Below are 20,823 nucleotides of genomic sequence, written 5' to 3'. Positions count from 1 at the left end.
TCCATATAACCAGAAGTTAGATGCATTCAGTCAGCACTGATGCAGTTAGGCATTACACCACCAATCTAAATTAAAAAAAATGTTCCTTAAATATAAGGTTTTGCTTTTACCACACCAGGACGAATGTGGTGCAGCACAAGGCAACACATGTACTTTTCACCCAGAGTGCAAACCACAAGTCCAAAAAGTTGCACTCTCCTTTAAAATAAAACTTCAAAAACACTGAATGCAACAGCAGACATTTCTGTCCAACTTGATGTGGAAGGAATCTAAGACACAACACAAAATTCTGCTTGTTACTGTATGAACAATTTTAATCAAAATGAATTCATATTTTGGATAATGGAAAGTACATGTAAATAAAATATTCACTTACAAATGGACTATTTCAGATGAAAACATGTTAAAGTAAAAATCTATTAGGTTGACTGGTTATGATGTAGTCCAATTATAACAAAATTATGTCTTATGAGAAGCTTATGGTACAAAGTACAGAAGATGTTGCCGTGATGCTGACATGCATTTACATACATATAAAAAACAGGTTCATTCTAAAGTGCATCGTGTCAATTGAACAATAGCAGCAGCTCAAAACACGCGTGATGCCAGGGTTTGGTGATCAATGTTGATTGTTTTTTTTTATTACATGGGGCAGGCATTATCCTATTTTCTCTAAAAAGACGACTAACAAAAGTGTCATAATAGGATACTGCAGTTTAAAAGTAGGATTTCCTAAACGCTCTTATGGAAACCACAGCCAATTTAGAAATGCAACCTCTTTCAGTGATATTGACCATCTGTTCAACAAAAATCGCAAAGCAAGACAAAAGATCATGATTAATCTACATGGGACAAGTATAAAATTTGTATCCACATGTAATGAGAGCACAATGCTCATATAGTAAAATACATAATCTATAGGGTGCAATGAAAAGGCACCTGATCAAATATATACATAACGAGCCAGAAAAGTTACTATTGTTCCAATTCAAAAATGTTTACAGCATTGATATCACATTCGCCCTAATTTTGCATAGCATCTACCCTGCAGTGTTTTAACAGTCCAACATTGTTCGAGATTATTCTGTTGAAGGAAATTTGAACATGGTATTTGGCGTTTATGGTTTTCTGCGCCTGGAAATAAAAAGAAAAAAAGACAATAAGATGCCACATGATGTAAATCAGTAAAGAGCAAGGATCTTTATTTTTTTGTATGAAGTATCCCACACAACTACCGGGGACAGCTATCGCCTTGACTCTTTCTTTCCAGACCACTCTGCTGGCACCGCTGGTAGTAAAAAGCTACCTCTGACCGCCATTTGGCTGAATAAACATTGCTGCACAAGCAGGTTTGCATACTTTGACCATTAGCAAAAAAAACAGAAGCCTCTGCAGATAGACCATCCCTTCCAGAGGTTTGAACTTGAGTTGAAAACACAATGTGGGTCATTCTACAGGTGACTGCAGAACTAGAGCACCAACTACTGTGATAATTTGCTGAGTACCTCAAACTGGAATTGCAACAAACAGTCCAGGACTGGTGACCTGCAAAATACTTAAGTGCTAAGACAATCTGAATTACATCCATCATGGGAAATAAAACTAAAGCAGATTAGAAGACGTACTTTGGTTGAGCGTGATGCTGATATCCAGGTCCAAGGGTGCTTCCTGCCCTCATTTCTACAGCAACAGAACACTGAAAAATAGAATATCACAAGCTGAAAAGGCATTGTTAGAGGTCTTACTCATTCATGTTAGTATTGATAAGATAAGCAGAGGAGCCGACGTGAAGAACAGTTGGCTTAATCTTTAAATGTTAATACAGATCATTACCCTCGTCTCCACATCTGTCCATTCAGATTCTGTAGTCTCCTCTTGTTGAGGGGGTGCTGATTGCGAAGACCTACGTTTTCTAAATAAATGGAGATTAAAAAAATATTAAGGCGAGCAATATTAATTACATATAAAAACAAGAAATGCTGGAAATACTCAGCAGTTCTGGTAGCATCTATGGAGATGCTGCCAGACCTGCTGAGTATTTCCAGCATTTCTTGTTTTTATTTCAGATTTCCAGTATCTGCAGTATTTTCCTTTTTATTAACATTAATTACATATTCTCCAAGATTGTTTCATTAGCAGGGACAGACAGTGCCTTGGGTTTATAGCTCTCTTGGACCAAGGGGTTTGAGTTCCCATTATAAATGTGCTACATATTACCATCAGGGTAGGATATAATGTGCTGTAACTATTCCTGTGTAGATCACTTGACTACCAAGGTGGCTAGCTCCATTATCTCATGCACCAAGATAATCTAAATCTTCATATTGACTGACTGAAAGGGAAGATACTGAAGACTGTGATAAATAATGGGCTAATACACTTGATATGCCAAGAACTAATTAGAAGTTTGAAAGAACAAATGATCAGTTTTTTTTATATAAAGAAGGGCAGAAAAGACAACTGAAATCCCATCTACTAATTCAGCTAAGTACATGTGGAAGGGAGGCAGACAGACACCTGGATTTGGAAAGAGTGTTTAATTTTTTGATGGCTTCAAAAGGGCCACTGAGTCCAACGGTACAACAGAGCCAATTTAACCAATAACTGCGTATTAAATTCATTCTTCACGAAATATCTCCTCTCTTCTAACTGGTTCCTTAAAATAAAACACTTGCTATTTTCTTTTTTTTAAAAAGCATAAAAAATGTTTAAGTAACCGAAGTGGCTTCAATGTTTAAGGTTAACTCTCTTTTTAAAAAAAACACAGTGATCTAAAAATGCAGCAGACAAGTGTACATTGCTCGTTTTATATCTTGCTGCAGACAAATACAAACATGCACATTGCACAGTTCTCACTCAAATTACAAATGGGTACACGCTTGCTAGAAATTCCCAAACATCAAGTTAAGGCATTATACACCATTCAAAATTTTAGCTAGAGATAAACAAGATGTGTTACTGAGCATTAGATGAGCTTCTACCATTCTTCCCACCGTTAAATCTGTGCTTGCAAATTCAAGCTAACCTCCCAAAATTTATTGAAAATAAGAATCACCATTAATTGAAAATTAACCACTACCCCACAATACATACCTTGTACTAGTGGGGGGCTCTTGTTTTAGTTTCTCAATATCTGTGAATTGGACAGACTGCCCACCACCCCTAGTCTTGAACACTTCGCCCTTTAAAACGAAAAAGAAATGCACTATTCACCATCAAGACAATACACTGGAGTTTCAATTACTATTTACTACAAAAAAAGTTTTAAAAAAGATGTTTTTATGTTATGTATTTAAACAAATTGACAATTGTTTTGGATCCAATCTCAATCAAATTATCACTTCTACCTACAAACATATTTGAACACATTATTTGAAGTTAAAACTAGAAAGATATTAACATGAGGTTGATAAAGTAAGCATTCTACATCAAGAATTATGGTATATTAAGCTTTATTGGTTTATTTGGATTTTTCTGCAATGCTGTTCATTACCTTGATAAGCTTGGTCTCAATCTCCCCATCCGATGCAAGCTCCTGGTGTGTCAAAATGTACTTGTCACACTTAGCCAGAGCTTTTTCATTTGGCACTGCCACAGTGATGGCATTGGGAATGTGTGGCTGTAGGACAGTGTCTGTTTCCACGCTACCAACTGGCTTATGGTCTACCCATCGTTCCCCACCCGCTGAGCGTGACCGTCTGTGGCGTAGGCGAACAGGTGGTGCATTCTAAGCAGATTGAAACAGTAATCAACAGAAATTGTGATCAGAGATTCCTAATTAGAGGATCCCTTCAAGAACAAATTTGATTGAGCAAAAATAATTCAAAAAGGAAAACAGTATTTGTTTTCTGCCAAATCACATTGGTCTTGTTAATAGGAGGAGCAAATTCAACTTATATTTTAATTTAAAGCCTATGCTTTATTAGAAAATAAGCTGGCAAGAACCAGAACTGGTGTGGCAGAATGTTTAAGCACCATTTTCAGAATTAATTTACAAATACCAGTAAAATTAACATCAACAGTTACTGGATTTAGAACACACCTTTACCCCAAATTAATTGTTTGGCTAACCAGCTTGAAAAGACTTCAGCTAGGTTATGTTAATAGCCAACTGCAAGTTAGGAAAATGATCCTTCACTGTTATGCAAAGCAAGCCACCATGCACCAAAAAGCAGAATAAGGCTCTCAAGCACAGTAATGCTACCACATGAAAGAGCATTTCTCAGAATATAGGCAAAGGAACCATGCTACAAGACCTTAAGACATTTAGTAGCTCTATATACACAGACAGTATCCATCACGCAGCTTTATATCTCCAATTGTATTTGTGCCAAAAAAACAAAGTAAGAAAAACCAGAACATGCACATCTCTAATGGTTAGAACTGAAATTATACTTAAACAGCAAGCAAGATGAAAGCAGGTTAGGTTAACTGTGTATGCCAAGAATCATGCTCAATGCACTATCAAACTTCCCAAACCCATTTTTGTTATAGCTGGGCTATGTGCATTTTCTTTTGCATGACGGAAGATGAAGGAGGAACAGCAGGCAATGAAAATAATTTTTTTCTCCTTTTGGCATCAGCCATCACATAACAAAAGTGTATAAACATGCAGTGGAGGGCAAGGAAATAGGATCACATGAATTAGGTTAAGTCACAAGGGATGAGCAATCACCCAAAAGGGGGGGGGGGGGGGGGGGGAATTCCATTGCCCTTTGTTTTAATTTATAACAGTCCAGATAATTGTAACATGCATTTATTCAAATTAGCAAAAAATTTCATAGATAAGCCATCAGCATGGAAGTTTATTCAGGGTACTAAATATTAAATTCACTGGGATGTCTCAGCACTAAACATTGTAGTAATTGAACAGAGTCTGATCACTAATGTATTTCATGTAGCCCATTGGCCAGATTTTAAAATGTGATGTAAAATTGAAAAGTTACACAGCAAGTTAAACATGTCATTGATAGCACTTGCAGGCTGGCCAGTGAGAGCTATTTTTGAAAGTAAACATGTAACTAACTGATTTCTAATCAGCAATATTTAAAAGTTGAAACTTTTTAAACCTGAAGAAAGAAAACTATATACCCACACATCTTCAAGTATGGTGCGTATCTAAATCACTGGCTTTCTGCTCCACTTAAGTACACTAACCACAGCTTTACTGTGCCAAGGATTAGAAGTACAGCCTCACCATAATTTCTTTATAGATCAACTCTTCCATCCAATTCTTTTTCGCCACAAAGTGTGGCTCCTTGCTGCAATATTGCTCCATGTGCAGTCACTCTCATCAGCCAATTCTACCATAATGGAATCACAGCAGAGTCCAAGCCTTGCACTCACTTTCCAACTAGGGTCACTGGATAGTAATCAGGAGTAGGAACCCCCTGATGATGATTTTCCTCTTTCAAGTTAAAGAGGCATTAAAGGACAATTTTAATGCTGCTGACTGTAGTTAATTAGCACAGACAAAAGAATCCAACCCAACACCTTCTGCTCTGCATGACTGAGAACTGCACCTAGCATTTGCCAACTAAGGTCAATACAGCCTGAGGGAAGGAAGCATGCCATCATTCAGATGAAATTAAATTGCTAAATAACATTTAATAATCACACCACAAAATAGGCGGTTTGAAAATTAGTGGAAACTTATTTACAATTGGATCGCTGCTGTATGTATGCATTTTCACACAGATAACAAGGTCTTTAGCTTCTTCAGAAGCAGCTCCAGGTATAAAATTGTATGTGGAACAGTGTGTTATTAAACAGTACCTGTGATACAAGCCAGATTACCTAATACTTTTGTTTTTTTGCATCTCTTCTTCCTCCAGAGAATCTTTGATGTCTCATTTTATACACCCATACTCCCCCTCCCCAGGGGCAGGAAAATCCACAACTCCACTTTCCCACAAAAGAACAGATTAACCACCAGAGCTCAGGGCAAATGGCACTAGTTGACCTGAAGCTTTGGTCATTGCCCTTGCAGTCCACCTAAATCAAGAAATGTTTGCTAGTTTGCACAAGGTACAATTAAACTACCAGCTGGATACCAGAATTTAACCAGCCCTTTTAAAACTGAAATGTTAGTAAAATGTGTGGGTATACAAGAATTAAAAAATGATGAAACAATGTTTTAAACACAATAGCTAAAGAAGTTAGAATCTACTCAGCACTGATGTGAACAAGCTTCATTAGGTACACATCTATATAGATATACAGATGTTGATAGTTGCATTGACATATTCCTATTACTTCAGTAAGTTTATTGCAGGTGTAAAAACTAAAAACTGCAAAAGGCATTTTCAATCCAAACAAAGCAAACTTAGAATTAAATAGAGACTGCTGTGGCCTTTTAACAGTTATTTGTGCCTTGGAGCTTTCATCCAACTGCACAGGTGAAGCTGTTCACTGCGAATTTGACAATCTTGGGCGATTAAAGCTACAAACATAAAACATAAGCAGAATTACATAAGCAGCACCACAGGTTGCTCGTTATCTGCACCAATAATGTGTAGACATCCTCCATAAAACATTTAGCACTTGTCCCACATTCAGTATGTCCACAACTTTCTAACTTGCCCTTCCAGGCTGTACTTTAATAAGTGGGCACTAATCTTATAAACTGCACCCACCCCTCTTAAGAGATCTGTTACATTTGCACAAGGAAAATACTGTAACAGTAAGTTGACAGGTCTCTTTCTGTAAAAGAAGGACTCTTCCTTCTCCCCTAAATATTAAAGTATTAAAATACAATGTTTGCTTTGAAATGCTGCAGCACTGCTTATATTATATCCAATAATTCTAAAGTTGGATTACACAAGATAGCTGTTGAAAGCTAGAAACTTAAAACGCAAGAGGGAAGACAATGATAATGATGCCAGCTTGTTGAGAGTATCATGTACACTATGAAAAGGCAGAAAAAGATTCCTTTCCCAGGTACTTCCTCAAGTTTCATGCGGGGAGGCGAGGGGGGCTTTTTGATGGCTTCCATGTATTTTCTAAAAGCCAGCTCAGAGCAACATTAAAGTGTGCATGCCCGTTACCCAGTGTTGACTACAGTTGATGGGTAGCCAGCAGAACAAAAGATGGTGAGAGAAAAGGGACAAAATACAGACACACTCCTCCAACTCAAGTATGAAATTGGGGTTTTCTTAATAACTGATTTGTCCTCAGCTGCAGGATGACAAGACATGGAGTTTAACATTTTCAACTTCTAAAACCCATTCAGCTCAAAGTTTAGTTTTTAATATCTCTTAAAACCAGGCCTTCAGTTTCCAGAATATCACCAAGCACCAGAACAGCCATACCAAATGTTCCCTTACATCCAAGTCAACCTTTGCATTAATAACACACAATAGGTATAACTTACTTACTGTGAATGCAAAACACCCCAGATATATTCAAGAGACTGTCCTTTGATTAGACATATTGAGCTGGACTTGACCACTCAAACTTGTACAATTCACAAAAAGAAGGAAGTGGACCCGATGCAAAAATGTCAGTTAACTATACAAAGGCTCGGAATCAAGGGCAATCAGTTAAAAACTGCAATATTTGGGTAAGTGCTTATTAGATAAGTATAGCTGTGCCCTGTGAACCATTTCAATAATGGACAGTCTTGATTGGTGAGCATAACAAGCAACCAGTCAGATACAGCTCCTTCCAGAAAGGAGCAGCACAGGATAGCATGCAAAAGAAAGAATGTAATAAATATTCTACAGATGATACTGGCCAGTAATGAAGCTGACTTCCTTCTGCCAATGATAACACATTCTTTTCCATTACCACAAAGAATTTTAGATAGCTGCAAAGTTAAGCCATGACTGTGTGTGTATCTGGGTAAATGACCAGAAAATAGCTGAATTCAAAAGTCCCACGTATAGTACACACTTGCTGTAAATGTCACACATTAATGCACCAATTCTAACAAAAGTGCAGCGATGGTACAGTTATTAAACTATTCGATTTCCATAGAGTTAAGAAAAAATGCAATGTTCATGGTTTGTTAAACTGGTTTGATCAGCTTTCACCCCAAGCTCTACCCACTATTGATACAAGTTACTAACTACAGTAATTCTCATTCCCTACAACATGGGAAATACACACAACTGCATCTATTTAATATATTAAAAATTGTACAACTTCACACATTTCTTGTCAACTTTTTTTCCTATTACAAATTCCTATGCCCATATTTAGAATGGAAACTGCCTACATAAACTTATTATAAAGACATCCTCCTACCAGTCGGGGTACTACACATCTTCACTATGGGAAGGCATAATTATTTAGGCAGTTTCCATTTCATTGACATCAAAATTTATAACGGAGAATTTGACAGGAAATGTATACATGCAAGATTTTTAATACAAAATAAACACAATTTAGTAGGTCTCCCATGGCATTGTTCGGAGTCTGAGGATATACAGTTTTATAACAATAATAGAGTTATCAATGCATAATGCAAAATAAATGTGACACTTAGAGGAAGCGTGCGCTATGTGCAAGTGCTTTTTTTGTCAAACTTAATCTTTCTCTCCCATTGCAAAGTGCTTCACTAACCCGGTGGGATCCATCCTGGTCTACTCCAGCTTCTCTTCTATAGCCGTTGATTTTGCAGCCGCCCAACTTGTTCACTCCCTGCCTTCTCTCTCGGAAATTGAAGTCCCTAACCTGTGGAGTCTCCAGCAGTCTATGCTTATTCTTGGGCATTGCACTACCAGGTTTGTTCCATTCTGGAGTTTTCTGCTCCCATTCAGAGATGTAAGAGGCCACAGAGATGGTGCTGCAGGAATTAGAGCGCCTATGCAGCTGTGGCCCAGATACTGGGCAGTGCTGGGTAATGGGTAGGGGTGCTACAGTGTTACCAGGAAACTATGGAAATAGGATGAAAAATTAGAAAAGAGCATGCAATATCTAAAGCATTTTTTTTATACATACAACAATCTGTTTTCTCCCACTGTGCAATGTAATAATTATTAACAACAGTAATCCCTGTTCTGTTTTTTCGCCCAGTTCTGATCTTCTGCTAAAACGTACCAATTCATGCTGGGGTAAGACTTCAATAGTATCAGCCACCCTCTGGTACCTCATCCGAGTGCCATTTTTCATGTGTGGCAAAAGGTGTTAGGTTATTTGAGTGTGGAAAGCATCACTGCCAAACCTTGATCTTAAATGGAGACAACCACATGTGCACTTTCCAGCAGCCACTGGAGTTCCTCTTCACCACTTAGAAATCAGATATTGTTTGTTAAAACATACTGATTTTGCAGATACAATTCCAGTTTAGAAAATCTGCAAATGAACATGGAAATAATCCACTTGCATTTTTCCTCTTGTGCTGATATCTACAGGTACGACGGATGACTTTTCTAAAACTACACAATTTACCTTATCAGGTCACCTTCCTAGATTTTATTGCACAGTTTTTCTTGGAATGATTTTTGCAGTGTAAAAAGAGTACAAGCGTCCTAATGAATTCATGATCCCCTAGAGACCTCAGGCAGTATCTTATTTCCATTGTTAGGTACACGGTTGCGTGCTGCAGAGACATGTACAAACATAGCTGCAAGGATTACTAACAAGGAGCTGTTGAATAGACACAGGCTGGTAGTTATTGCAATATTTGAAAACAGTTTTTTTTTTAAACTTACGTTTTTCCCCTTCGAGTGAAAAAATCTCACTTGACTGTAAAGTATGCAACATAACTAAAAACTATTAGAGGCAACAAAACAACAGTAGTGAATGCCCTTAATACAGGGTACATGGCAGCAAACCGAGCCTGTGCATTTATCCTAAATAATCACCATCACGACAAGGGACATTAAGTGAAATTTACAGAAGCAAATAACCACTTCACATCTATGGTATGCAACAACTTCAAACCAATCCAACAAAAGGGTGCATTCCTGATCATCTTCCCCCACCTCATTATCTCGCCCTAAAAACCAAAAGAACAGGGTGCAGATTCACAGGACAGATAAAGGCAGCTATTTGGTCCATCCCCATCTCACCCATCCACAAAGAATCTAGAGCAACCTCTACACCAGCACCTAAATGGAAGTGCTTACTATAGAACATATCACTCAGGTAGCTCTAAACATCCTCTCAGGTGTACACTTAATGCAACATTGAAAACAGATGAAAGACATATTTGGTTAGTTGTATTTCCACTCTTCCGATCTAACAAAATTAAAAAAAAATACTTGGAGCCAGTCTTTGTGAAAGTATGGCATTTAAAATGCTTCTACATTTTGTGGGAGGGTGCAAGGGGGGGGGGGGGGGGTGGGGAGAAGTTTATCTGTCCATGGAAAATAAAAATGAACCCTTGGATCACAATGGGGTAACACTAAACACTGCACAAAATCAAAATATAATTAGTTTGAGAAAAAAATGTACAGAATTGCAGAAATTGGCTCTCTAGGTACCAAATACCTCATGTCCCACGTATATTTAAATTGGACAGGCATTTCACTATTAGTCACTAGGCCACTGTTAAGTAACAAATAATTTGTAATAATGGAGTAGAGTAGCACAGCATACAGAAGAGTCCATTAGTAGAATGTAATCACAATCCCCATCTACTCCATGCAACAAAAAAAATTATACCACAATTATCACTCTACTACATCATATTGTAACTGCAATACAAGGACACAGAGTACTATTTTAAAATAAACTCCACAGCAGGAGGAAGGATAAAACAATCCAAACCGATTGCATACAGGAACTTAAAGGGCAGGACAAAGTGGTATTTTGACAGGGTATGTTAAAAATACGTTTCACTAAAAAAAAAAATTCTGCAATCCTATTAAATTCTTTAATTTGACAAACACCAATATCATCCTAAATATATGAAATATATCCAACCTATATCAGCACTCATTTCCCAAAAGCACAAAGATTAGTGTTGTGTAAAACAAATTAAGCAGTATCTCACTGTACATACAGGAACTGAAGGTGGAGATGCTGATCGCACATGTACTTTCTTGTCCTTTTCCCTTGGTGTCCTCTCTGGTTTCTCAGGCCTTTCTGTCCTTGTCTCAGCAACAATTGCTTTTAGCTGTTTAAGTTTTTCATCTTTTACCCAAAGCTTGTTTTGCATCTCAAGCTGCTTAGCTTGAATACGACGTTCCTGCAGGTTGATTTTGGCCCAGATATATCCCCCCCATGGTGGGCAGGTTGGAGAAAGAGAAAGAGATGGGGGGGGGGGGGGGGGGGAGGAAAAACAAAAAGAGAAAAAAATTAATCCACTTGGTGACTAATTTTAGGAAATTTAGCGTGATTGTATTTCTTTTGTTGTTACAAGAATACTCCAGAATAAAGGTACATCAGCCCATGAGCCCTGGCCATGCAGCGTATTAAACTCTGTTCTGCTTGCATTTATACTTCTTCAATGGATTGCTGTTTCAATTTTGTAGGCCTGTAGGTTTGAAGCAGGCTTTTGTTTCATTGGAATACTAAGACAGGCTAGCAACAAGAGTTTTATATGCAAATTAGTAAGAACATTGTTTTATAAACGTGACCTTTCGGATGCCATGCCTGCATTACCAGACACATATCCTCAAAAATTCTAGTAAAGAAAATCACCCCTTCAAGCATCGTAAAAGGAAAATATGGAAACTCAGACTAAAAAGAAAAACTTACCATGTAGTTAGTCGGAGCTGCTGTGTTTGAAAAATAGCAATTCAGTGCCAAGAATCCCAAAACTGCACCAACATCTTACATACTGTTGGAATGGAGGGGAGGGATGTTTTGTATAAATGGGACATTATTTTGGAAGTTATTCCTTTAACCATCAATATTTGTGAACATTTTTTCACAATTATTTTAGGGTGCTTTGTTGAACCCAAGACTGGGGAAAATGTCAATCAGCATAAAAATTAAGTTGTAACCCTGTGCCGTTCACAGCATTCAGAACCCAGAATTACTCACACATTCCTTCTCCCATTTCATCTTTGTGTCGGTCATCACTCCTTGCATTCTCTGCTCTAACCGTCTTTTGTCCGACAGTTCTCGGTGTAGCTTTTGGTCTCTCTCATCCAACTCTTGTTGCAAAGTCCGTTTGTCCTCTTCATAGATATTTGCTGTTTTTTGCAATATCTCAATCTAGGAGCAGAAAAATAAAATTATTTTTTTTTATTTGGAGATACAGCACTGAAACAGGCCCTTCGGCCCACCGAGTACCATCAACCACCCATTTATACTAATCCTACCCTAATCCCATATTCCTACAACATCCCCACCTGTCCCTATATTCCCCTACCATCTACCTCTACTAGGGGCAATTTATAATGGCCAATTTACCTATCAACTGCAAGTCTTTTGGCTGTGGGAGGAAACCGGAGCACCCGGCGAAAACCCACGCAGACACAGGGAGAACTTGCAAACTCCACACAAGCAGTACCCAGAATTAAACCCGGGTCGCTGGAGCTGTGAGGCTGCGGTGCTAACCACTGCGCCACTGTGCCGCCCCAATTAGTTCTAAAATATCCCAATTCATCAGCTTGCTGTTTGCGCTAAGATTGGCCCACCAGTTGATTTTGCTGCAGATCCATTAGATCACCAGTGTTCATAATACAACGCAGAGGCTGCTGCATTCCAATCAATCACAACCTGTGCCATTTGACTGAGCAGATGGCCCAGATTCACAAACTTTCAGTTAATTTCCCTGACTGTAAAATAATAGCACTAAGATTTAGCTCTGTTCCCTCACTACCCAATGTGAGAAAGCAAAACTATCCTAGCCCAAAAAGCGGTTACTAGAATAGGTGCCACGACTTTTCTCTTTTCCCTGCTATATGTTCACATCCACCACTTCAGAGAACCAACAGGGTCAGGAGAAAATGAACTTCAAGAGTGCTAATTGTACAGCATTGCGACTATTTTAATTCTGATTGTAAATGGAAGAAGCTATTCACCTCACTTAGAAATGGCTACTGAGAGAAACCGAAAAGCTGCACTGGTACAATAGAGGGTGATCAGAAGTCATTTAAGGCACATTGCCTGCATTGAAAAACTGGATCTTTACTCATGTTAGCAGTGGGTGTCAACTGTGGAGTATCTGAGCACCAATTGAAAAAATAGACATATATTTCTTCGAGATCAAAGTATAATAGAAGCTGGCTGTAGTGATGCAGCTATAAAAGACAGCATCACACACACCGGCTCACACTCCAGGCACAAAAGAATTACCTTGTATTCCAAGGTTTTGATTTTCTTCTCCAGCCGCTCAGACTCAGCTTTCTGTCCATTTATAAACCGGTCCTTTTCCAGAAGTTTTTCTTGCTGATCATGTATGCAGTTCTCTTTTTCTGTTAACTTACTGTCCCAATTGTGAAGCATCCCCCTGATGGCGTGTACTGATCAACATTAGAGCAAAATAATTACATACAGTTTGCTCCTAAACACAAGAAAGTGAGAGAGCGAGAACAAAAGCAGCACCATCTCAAGCTCCAATTTCTCTTGTTCTCATCAAACAGTTCAACTTCAAATTTCAACTCCCTGTCCCTGGTGGGATCCTGACGGAGCAGTCAAAATGATGCGAGTCAATTACCCTCTCTGATCCAGCTCTCTTTCAGCCATTTCGTGATCAGAAGACATCCGCAAGAAGGAAACAAAGTCCTTCTTTAAATATGTAGCCAGGTCCCAATGACAACATATCTACAAATTTAGTTGGAGGCCTCAGTGGGATGAGTAGTACCTGCTTCTCAGTTAGGAGGAGATTGTGGGCCAAAAGACCCAGTGTGAATGTTTTACAAATTTAATTTCAAGCTCCTCTGGATCTCACAGGGAAGCCTTGGGCCTCCCTTGCCAAGATTCTCCAAAACCACCCTCCCCCAACACTACCTTCAACTAACAGATGGAAATTGTGCCCAGCAGTCCCTGGCTGCTACCTTCTACTGCCGAATTCTCGTTCCCAACTACCTTGGGACTAGAGCACACTGTATCCATCCCCCCACCCCCTACCTTAAAACCAGGGCCTATGTTTTTGTTGGTATCAAACAACAATGGCAAGAAGTCAGATTTAAAACAAAGTTACCTGCCAAGTCAAATTAGTGGCTGTGAAACCTTCCTTGGAATGAAGTTAAGGACATGATACTATTAAATAAAAAAATAACTTGTTGCACTTTGCTCATTACGTACCAGTTTTCTTCATCTCCTGAGCTGCCAGGTGACGTATTTTATGCCGTTGTTCCAAACACTCTATAAGCCGTGGCAAAGTTTGTTCATCACTGGCATCCATTAGTTCAACTGAAGGCAATGATACAAAACTTTGCAAAAGAGCTTCTGCAATGGATGGGTCTTCTGAAATGGCAAGGAAAGAGCTCAATTGAGATTGCAAAGCAAACACTATTCTGACCTTGCTCTGTTCTTAAAAACGTCTTCTGTTCTTTCTCATTGGCCTGTCCTTCCTGAAGCACTGTTTTAATATTTAACATATGAATTAGGAGCAGGAGGAGGCCACTCAGCCCCTCGAGCCTGCTCTGAAAAAAAAAGTACTTTTCCTTCCTCTATGCAAAAACCTTTAGCAGTACAGTAGACAATGAATTAAAAATTGATCTTTACCTAAAGAAAATTTATATAAAAGGCTAACTAATTTTCCCTCAGTTTGTCACAAAATTATATTTGCACTCTGGAACTCAATAAGCTAGTATACTTTGTTAATATGCGACAAAGAATAATCTCAACCAGGTCAGTTTCTAATCTTAAAAAGCAAAAGCCAACGGAAACGCCAAAGGAAAAAGTTCCATTTAAACAAAATTATCTATTGCTCATTTGGGAAAAACTCAATGATATTTTATTAATTCTAAATTTAAATACATTGTACAAAATCTGATCAAGCAATGTGCAAAACCCGCATTTCAATGGGTGTCAGCCATGGTTCAGTTGGTATCACTCTCCCCTCTGAGTCAGAAGATCATGAATCCAAGTCCCACTCCAAAGACACGAGGACAAAAATTCAGGCTGACACTCTACTACATTACTGAGGGATGTGCTGCACTGTTGGAAGTGCCATCTTTTAGATGTGACGGTAAACTGAGGCCCCTTCTTCCCTTTCAAATAGACATAAAAGATCCATGGCACTTTTTCCAAGAGGGGCAGGGGATTCCTCGATGTCCCGGACTAATATTTATCCTAAAATCAATATCACAAAAAAAAAAGTTACCTGGTCATTATCACATTGCTATTTGTGTGAACTTGCTTTGCGCAAATTGGCTGCCTGATTTCCTACATTATAGTGACTACACTTTATAAAGTAGCTCATTGGCTGTAAAGTGCTTTGAGATGTCCTGAGGTTGTGAAAGGTTCTGTAAAAATGAAAGCCTTTTTTTCTTTAATATTTTGCTGCCTCTCTCCTGAAATGTGCAAATTCCAGTAACAAAAAAAAAGGAAGCATCAATACAAACAGACATCCACTATTATCTGAAGTATCAAATTTATATAGATGACAAACTGCTTGGAATTGGTACGATGGAGAGAGCAGAGTGGGGTTTTAAATTTAGGCACTGTGAATTGAAATTTTAAACAGGATCACATCCAATTTCTTCTTTATAATGCTAAGTTTGATGTACACTGTAAGTTGTTTAAAAAAGGTTGAAGATGCTTTGCATGGCCTATAAAAAAAAAAATCCCCAAATACAAAGTAGCAACCTTTTTTCTCCTTGCACAGTACAATACCTCCATCAATGGGGCCTCCTCGCAGTTCTAGTTTTCTCGTCAATTCTTCTTTGAAAGCCTGATTCCTATATCTACGTCCTGGAGTGAGACCACAGATTGGTTTATCTACAGGTCTGGCTACTTCCACTTCTTGAGTCATTTCAGCAAACCTCATAACCAGCTGTAGTGCATGTAAAACAATGCGAATTAGAATATTTAAGTGTGAATTCAAAATGTCATTAAGATATTGATCTACAGAAAATGTTTGAAAATAGCATCCAAAGTATTTTTTTTTTTTAAATGAAAAAGTTCCTCGCAGCTTCTCAAAGTTCGAAAGACATTACAGCCTACTCATTATATAGGCAGAGAGAAAAGTGTAAAGAAGTTGGATGTAGCACAGAAGCACTACATCCAAACCCATGAGACAGACATTCACTCTAAAGTATTAACAGCTCACTTTCAGTATTGCCAAAAGCCTTTTTCAAAGATGTGCAGACTTTCTTAAATGTTAAAACCATCTACTCCATTCTTTCTACAACACTCACCAGGGTTTCCTCGTAGTCATCTGCTCTGGGATTGACACATACAATCATCCGAACCTTTCCCTCCCCATCAAAGTAGTTTTTAAAGAGATGAGTGAGCTTTGAATCTCTGTATGGAACCATCTGAAAAAAATAAATCATGTAAGCTGGTCATCGCACCCTATGCTGAAATTGATTGTAAAGGATATTTTTTAAAATCTGTACAAAATCCTAAACAAGGACCAATAACGATGCCTTGAAGCTTTAGTCTCAAAGTATCCTAGATCTTTTAATCTGTACTACTAAAAGCTGATTTTTGCTTGCTTACAGCCCAGTCACTTTTGAAGTTCAAATAGAGAAAGATTACCTTATTTGTTCCATATATTTGGTTTTCCCTTAGCACTTCAATACACGTTCTCAGCGTCATCAATGATTGATTAATGTTACCTGCATATGAGAGAGAGAGAGAGAGAGAGAGAGAGAGAGAGAGAGAGAGAGAGAGAGAGAGAGAGAGAGAGAGAGGGGGGGGGAAAGAAGAGAGAGTTGAGAAGCTATTTTATTTTTATTGAACTCATTATCATGAGCCATTTTCAAATATGTCCATTTCTGCTGAAAAAAGAAACCACTTCAACAAAATCACATCCTTCCGCTTGCAGTTTGTCTTGCACAAGTGAAAACAGAAATGCTGGAAATACTCAGCAGGTCTGGCAGAGTATGGGGAGGGGGGGTGGGGGAAAAAAAGAGAGTGAGCGCACATGCAGAGCGTTCACGTTTCAGTCAGTAACCTTTCATCAGAACTGAGAAAAGTTAAAAATGTAATAAGTTTTAAACATTGCGGGGGCGGTGGTGAGAAAGAGGGTGGGAAAAGAGCAAAAGGGAACAAAGAACAGTACAGCACAGGAACAGGCCATTCGGCGCTCCAAGCCTGCGCCGATCTTGATGCCTGCCTAAACTAAAACCTTCTGCACTTCCGGGGCCCATATCCCTCTATTCCCTTCCTATTCATATATTTGTCAAGATGTCTCTTAAACGTCGCTATCGTATCTGCTTCCACCACCTCCCCTGGCAGCAAGTTCCAGGCACTCACCACCCTCTGTGTAAAAAACTTGCCTCGCACATCCCCTCTAAACTTTGCCCCTCGCACCTTAAACCTATGTCCCTAGTAACTGACTCTTCCACCCTGGGAAAAAGCTTCTGACTATCCACTCTGTCCATGCCGCTCATAACTTTGTAAACCTCTATCATGTCGCCCCTCCACCTCCGTCGTTGCAGTGAAAACAATCCGAGTTTTTCCAACCTCTCCTCATAGCTAATGCCCTCCAGACCAGGCAACATCCTGGTAAACCTCCTCTGTACCCTCGCCAAAGCCTCCACGTCCTTCTGGTAGTGTGGCGACCAGAATTGCACGCAATATTCTAAGTGTGGCCTAACTAAGGTTCTGTTCAGCTGCAACATGACTTGCCAATTTTTATACTCTATGCCCCGACCGATGAAGGCAAGCATGCCGTATGCCTTCTTGACTACCTTATCCACCTGCGTTGCCACTTTCAGTGACCTGTGGACCTGTACGCCAGGAAGGTCCATGATAGGGTGGAAGACAGATTAAATGACAATAAAGGTTTCATTGTCCAAGGCCAAAGGGAACTATAATGCGACAAGTAAACAGAAAGATGTGTCTCGAGAAGATGCAAATAGCTGCTGTCCGAATGCAAAAAAAACCCCCACAAAACAAAATGGGAGGCAGAGGTTATGATCTAAAAATATCGAACTCAATGGCACACCCAGAAGGCTGTAAAGCGCCCAGTCTAAAGATGAGGAGCTGTTCCTCAAGCTTGCATTTAGCTTCATTCAAACACTGTAGCAGGTCAAGGACATAAAAAGGTCAGAGTGGGAGCAAGGTAGAGAATTAAACTGGCAGCCAACTGGAAGCTCAAGGTCACTCTTCCGGACTGAACAGAGGTGTTCTGCAAAGTGGTCACCCAGTTTGCATTTGGTGAGCACCCAATAGTGAGCAGCAAATACAGTATACTAAATTAAAAGGACAAGTAAACCACAGGTTCACTTGAAGGAGTCTTTGGCATGTGTCGCATGTCCTGTGCTTACATGAAAGGTGCCATTGGAAAGGGATGTGGTGTTGGGGGTGGCCAAGTAGCAGACCAGGGTGTCACAGAGGGAATGGTCCTTTCAGAATACGGGGAAGATGTGTTTGCATTTCAGATTTCCAGCACCTACAGTTTTTTTGCTTTTGTACAATATCACAAGACTCAAGTTTCATACTGACATTAATAGAATTTTGAACCATTAATCTCAGAGCTCAATCTAGCAGGCAACAATTGCAGAAATATTCTTGACCCAAGTATTGTATGCTGCAGCTGCAGACACACAAGCAAAATATTCGACTGATCCAAGTGCATATTATAATAAGTGCGCAAATGCATGAGGAGCCAATACAGACCAGTATTTAGTTTTGAGGGAGAAATAAAACATATTTACCCAAGTTCATAATAGGTTAGAAGTGAAACAGACCTGTGGCACAGCTGGACAAACTTTTAAAATAAAGAAATAAAGAGAAAGTTCAAAAAAAAAATGATCCTTCACATCTCAGGAAAATGGCCATCTTTATTCTTGCACAGCAACCTTGACTTTTTTTAAAAAAAATGAAAACCATAAAAAAATTCTACTTGAAGTTAATTTCTGTGCTTAAAGCTGTGGACAAATTGGGTTTGCAGCACGATGTAAAACTTTATACTATAGATCATTAAGCAGTTATACTTTTATGCCTATCTTTAAAAGGTCATTTATTTTGGGTCTGCTTTTGTAACTCCTGCAAATTAGCTCAAAACCTAAATAATGCCCAAGAGAAGCACAGCTTTGAATAGATGTCTAGTGAAGGGTTCAGCCCTTTGTGGTCCAAGGGAATCCAGCAGAAAATGCTGTGGTCTGTCTTCAAAAGGAATGCAAAGTCCTTGGCAAAGCCTCTGAAGTCTTTGCCTCAATGCATCTTAGATCTCATGCTATGCTGCTGCATGAATACCTTTGCTAACAGCATGGACATTTAAACCACTTGGGAAAAGAGACTATTTTCCACTCCAGAGCAAATTCAGAACCCCCTTCAGCATCAACTTCAGGTAATGACATTTTTCAGTAAAAGTGCCTACATTTTAAGCTCGAAAGAAAAGTTGGCCTACTCCTGCTCGTAATTAATGTGTACATTAAAACATGCACACGCACGTACACACAATTTTGCTTTGTGAAAATCCTTACCTGCCTCTCGCAACCTGCTGCCTTCAGCTTTTGTCCTGTTAGTTCTCTCACTTCCTGCCAAGTCCACCAGGGACAGTTGGCTCACTATTGTCTGATCCTTGGCCTGAGACAAAATGAATACATGATTGACTTACACACACAAAATTGTAAAAATATATAGAAATATTCACTTAAACTACATTTTATTATTTGTCCTTCACAATAAAATTGAGGGACTTGACACCATGTTAAATCTCTCCTTAGCAGTTAGATTTTCCAGCAGGCACTCTGGTTCCCTATTTTAAAAACAGGTGATGGATTGGAGGAAGAAAAAAAAAATCACCAAACTACTTGTAAAAATTCTCACTACATGACAATGCAATTTAAAAATTGACAGCAGCACAAACGTGCCCTTAGTAGTGAAAAGGCTGGTGGACTTTCACTGCACCTTTCTGCAGTCATAGTTAGTGGTTGTGGAATATTTGCTCACTCAAAACAACGTTAGTACAGTTGAATACAACAATACTGAATTGCTGATATCTCCACACTGGAATCAACAGGCAAGGATACTACTGACACACACTATTAGTGACTGGTGTACAATGAACACACCAAACAGTACTTTTCCAGGTTTCAAAGGAAGGAAGAAATTTATGCAGAGTAAAACACCTCAAAACACTTGAGGTAATTGGGAAGGGGAGCAGGGGGTGGGGGGGCGGGAGACACAGAATAGGAGTGGGAGAGGTATGAAACTGGCCCAAAGCTCTGTCCAAAATGATAGGTTTTAATATTTTCTTTTAAAGTGGAGGGAGAAGCAGAGGTGCAGAAATTTAGAGGGATAGTTCCATACAGCAAAGTTAAAGGCTCTGCAACTAGGGTAGGGGAGGCATAGTTAGAAATAGTCACATGTCAGAGGACCAGAGAAAATCAAAACATTCCCATTCTTAGAAGACATACATGACATTGAACAAAACATTCAGCATAACCTTCAGTCAGTAGTAAATGGTGTTTACCTATAATTCAATGCTTCCCAATGTTCAGGTCATTTACTGATACCACTGATTCCCAAAAACTTAACCGGCAAATAAAGGAATTAATTAAATATTTTTCACACACTCATTTACCTGAAGGACATTGTCCCCATCAGCATCTAATGGAGCCTGAGCCAATTTGATAATAAAAACACTATGTGAACGGCTAGATTCTCGATTTAATGTAGTGTTAGCAATACGTCGTTTCTTCTGGCCTGCAAGGAAAGTTAAATCAGTTGAGCAGTTCTCTAATTTTAGCATTGCTCAATATGCTCAAATGAATGCATGGACCGTGGTTTATAAGCAGTAAGGTGGGTAAGGGAACCATAGAAAAATTGCGGCACAGAAGGAGGCCATTCAGCATG

The 20,823-nt window shown here is 39.0% G+C and overlaps 1 protein-coding gene across 5 annotated transcripts in view; it reads right to left on the bottom strand.

Annotated features, from left to right (window-relative positions):
* Positions 1-322: 322 nt before the first annotated feature.
* kif23 (kinesin family member 23) overlaps positions 323-20,823 on the bottom strand; it is a 39,784-nt gene continuing 19,283 nt past the window's right edge. For 2 of the 5 annotated variants that reach the window (XM_068018173.1, XM_068018174.1), the window contains 15 exons: positions 20,552-20,673; positions 19,449-19,551; positions 16,552-16,631; positions 16,209-16,328; positions 15,685-15,844; positions 14,149-14,310; positions 13,198-13,364; positions 11,938-12,111; positions 10,952-11,137; positions 8,566-8,877; positions 3,494-3,727; positions 3,094-3,182; positions 1,834-1,912; positions 1,626-1,696; positions 324-1,134 (listed from right to left, as the gene is read on the bottom strand). In XM_068018173.1, the coding sequence (XP_067874274.1) occupies positions 1,119-1,134; positions 1,626-1,696; positions 1,834-1,912; positions 3,094-3,182; positions 3,494-3,727; positions 8,566-8,877; positions 10,952-11,137; positions 11,938-12,111; positions 13,198-13,364; positions 14,149-14,310; positions 15,685-15,844; positions 16,209-16,328; positions 16,552-16,631; positions 19,449-19,551; positions 20,552-20,673 (2,075 nt within the window). In that variant the 3' untranslated portion in view covers positions 324-1,118. Of the gene's footprint in view, positions 1,135-1,625; positions 1,697-1,833; positions 1,913-3,093; positions 3,183-3,493; positions 3,728-8,565; positions 8,878-10,951; positions 11,138-11,937; positions 12,112-13,197; positions 13,365-14,148; positions 14,311-15,684; positions 15,845-16,208; positions 16,329-16,551; positions 16,632-19,448; positions 19,552-20,551; positions 20,674-20,823 lie in introns of all 5 variants that reach the window. The other 3 variants (XM_068018176.1, XM_068018177.1, XM_068018178.1) reach the window with 3 other exon arrangements.

The sequence above is a fragment of the Heterodontus francisci genome, chromosome 38 (genome assembly GCF_036365525.1).
Source record: "Heterodontus francisci isolate sHetFra1 chromosome 38, sHetFra1.hap1, whole genome shotgun sequence".
In the NCBI taxonomy this organism is placed as follows: domain Eukaryota; kingdom Metazoa; phylum Chordata; class Chondrichthyes; order Heterodontiformes; family Heterodontidae; genus Heterodontus; species Heterodontus francisci.
The sequence above is the reverse complement of the archived record's forward strand: the minus strand, read 5'-3'. Positions and strand labels throughout refer to the sequence as shown.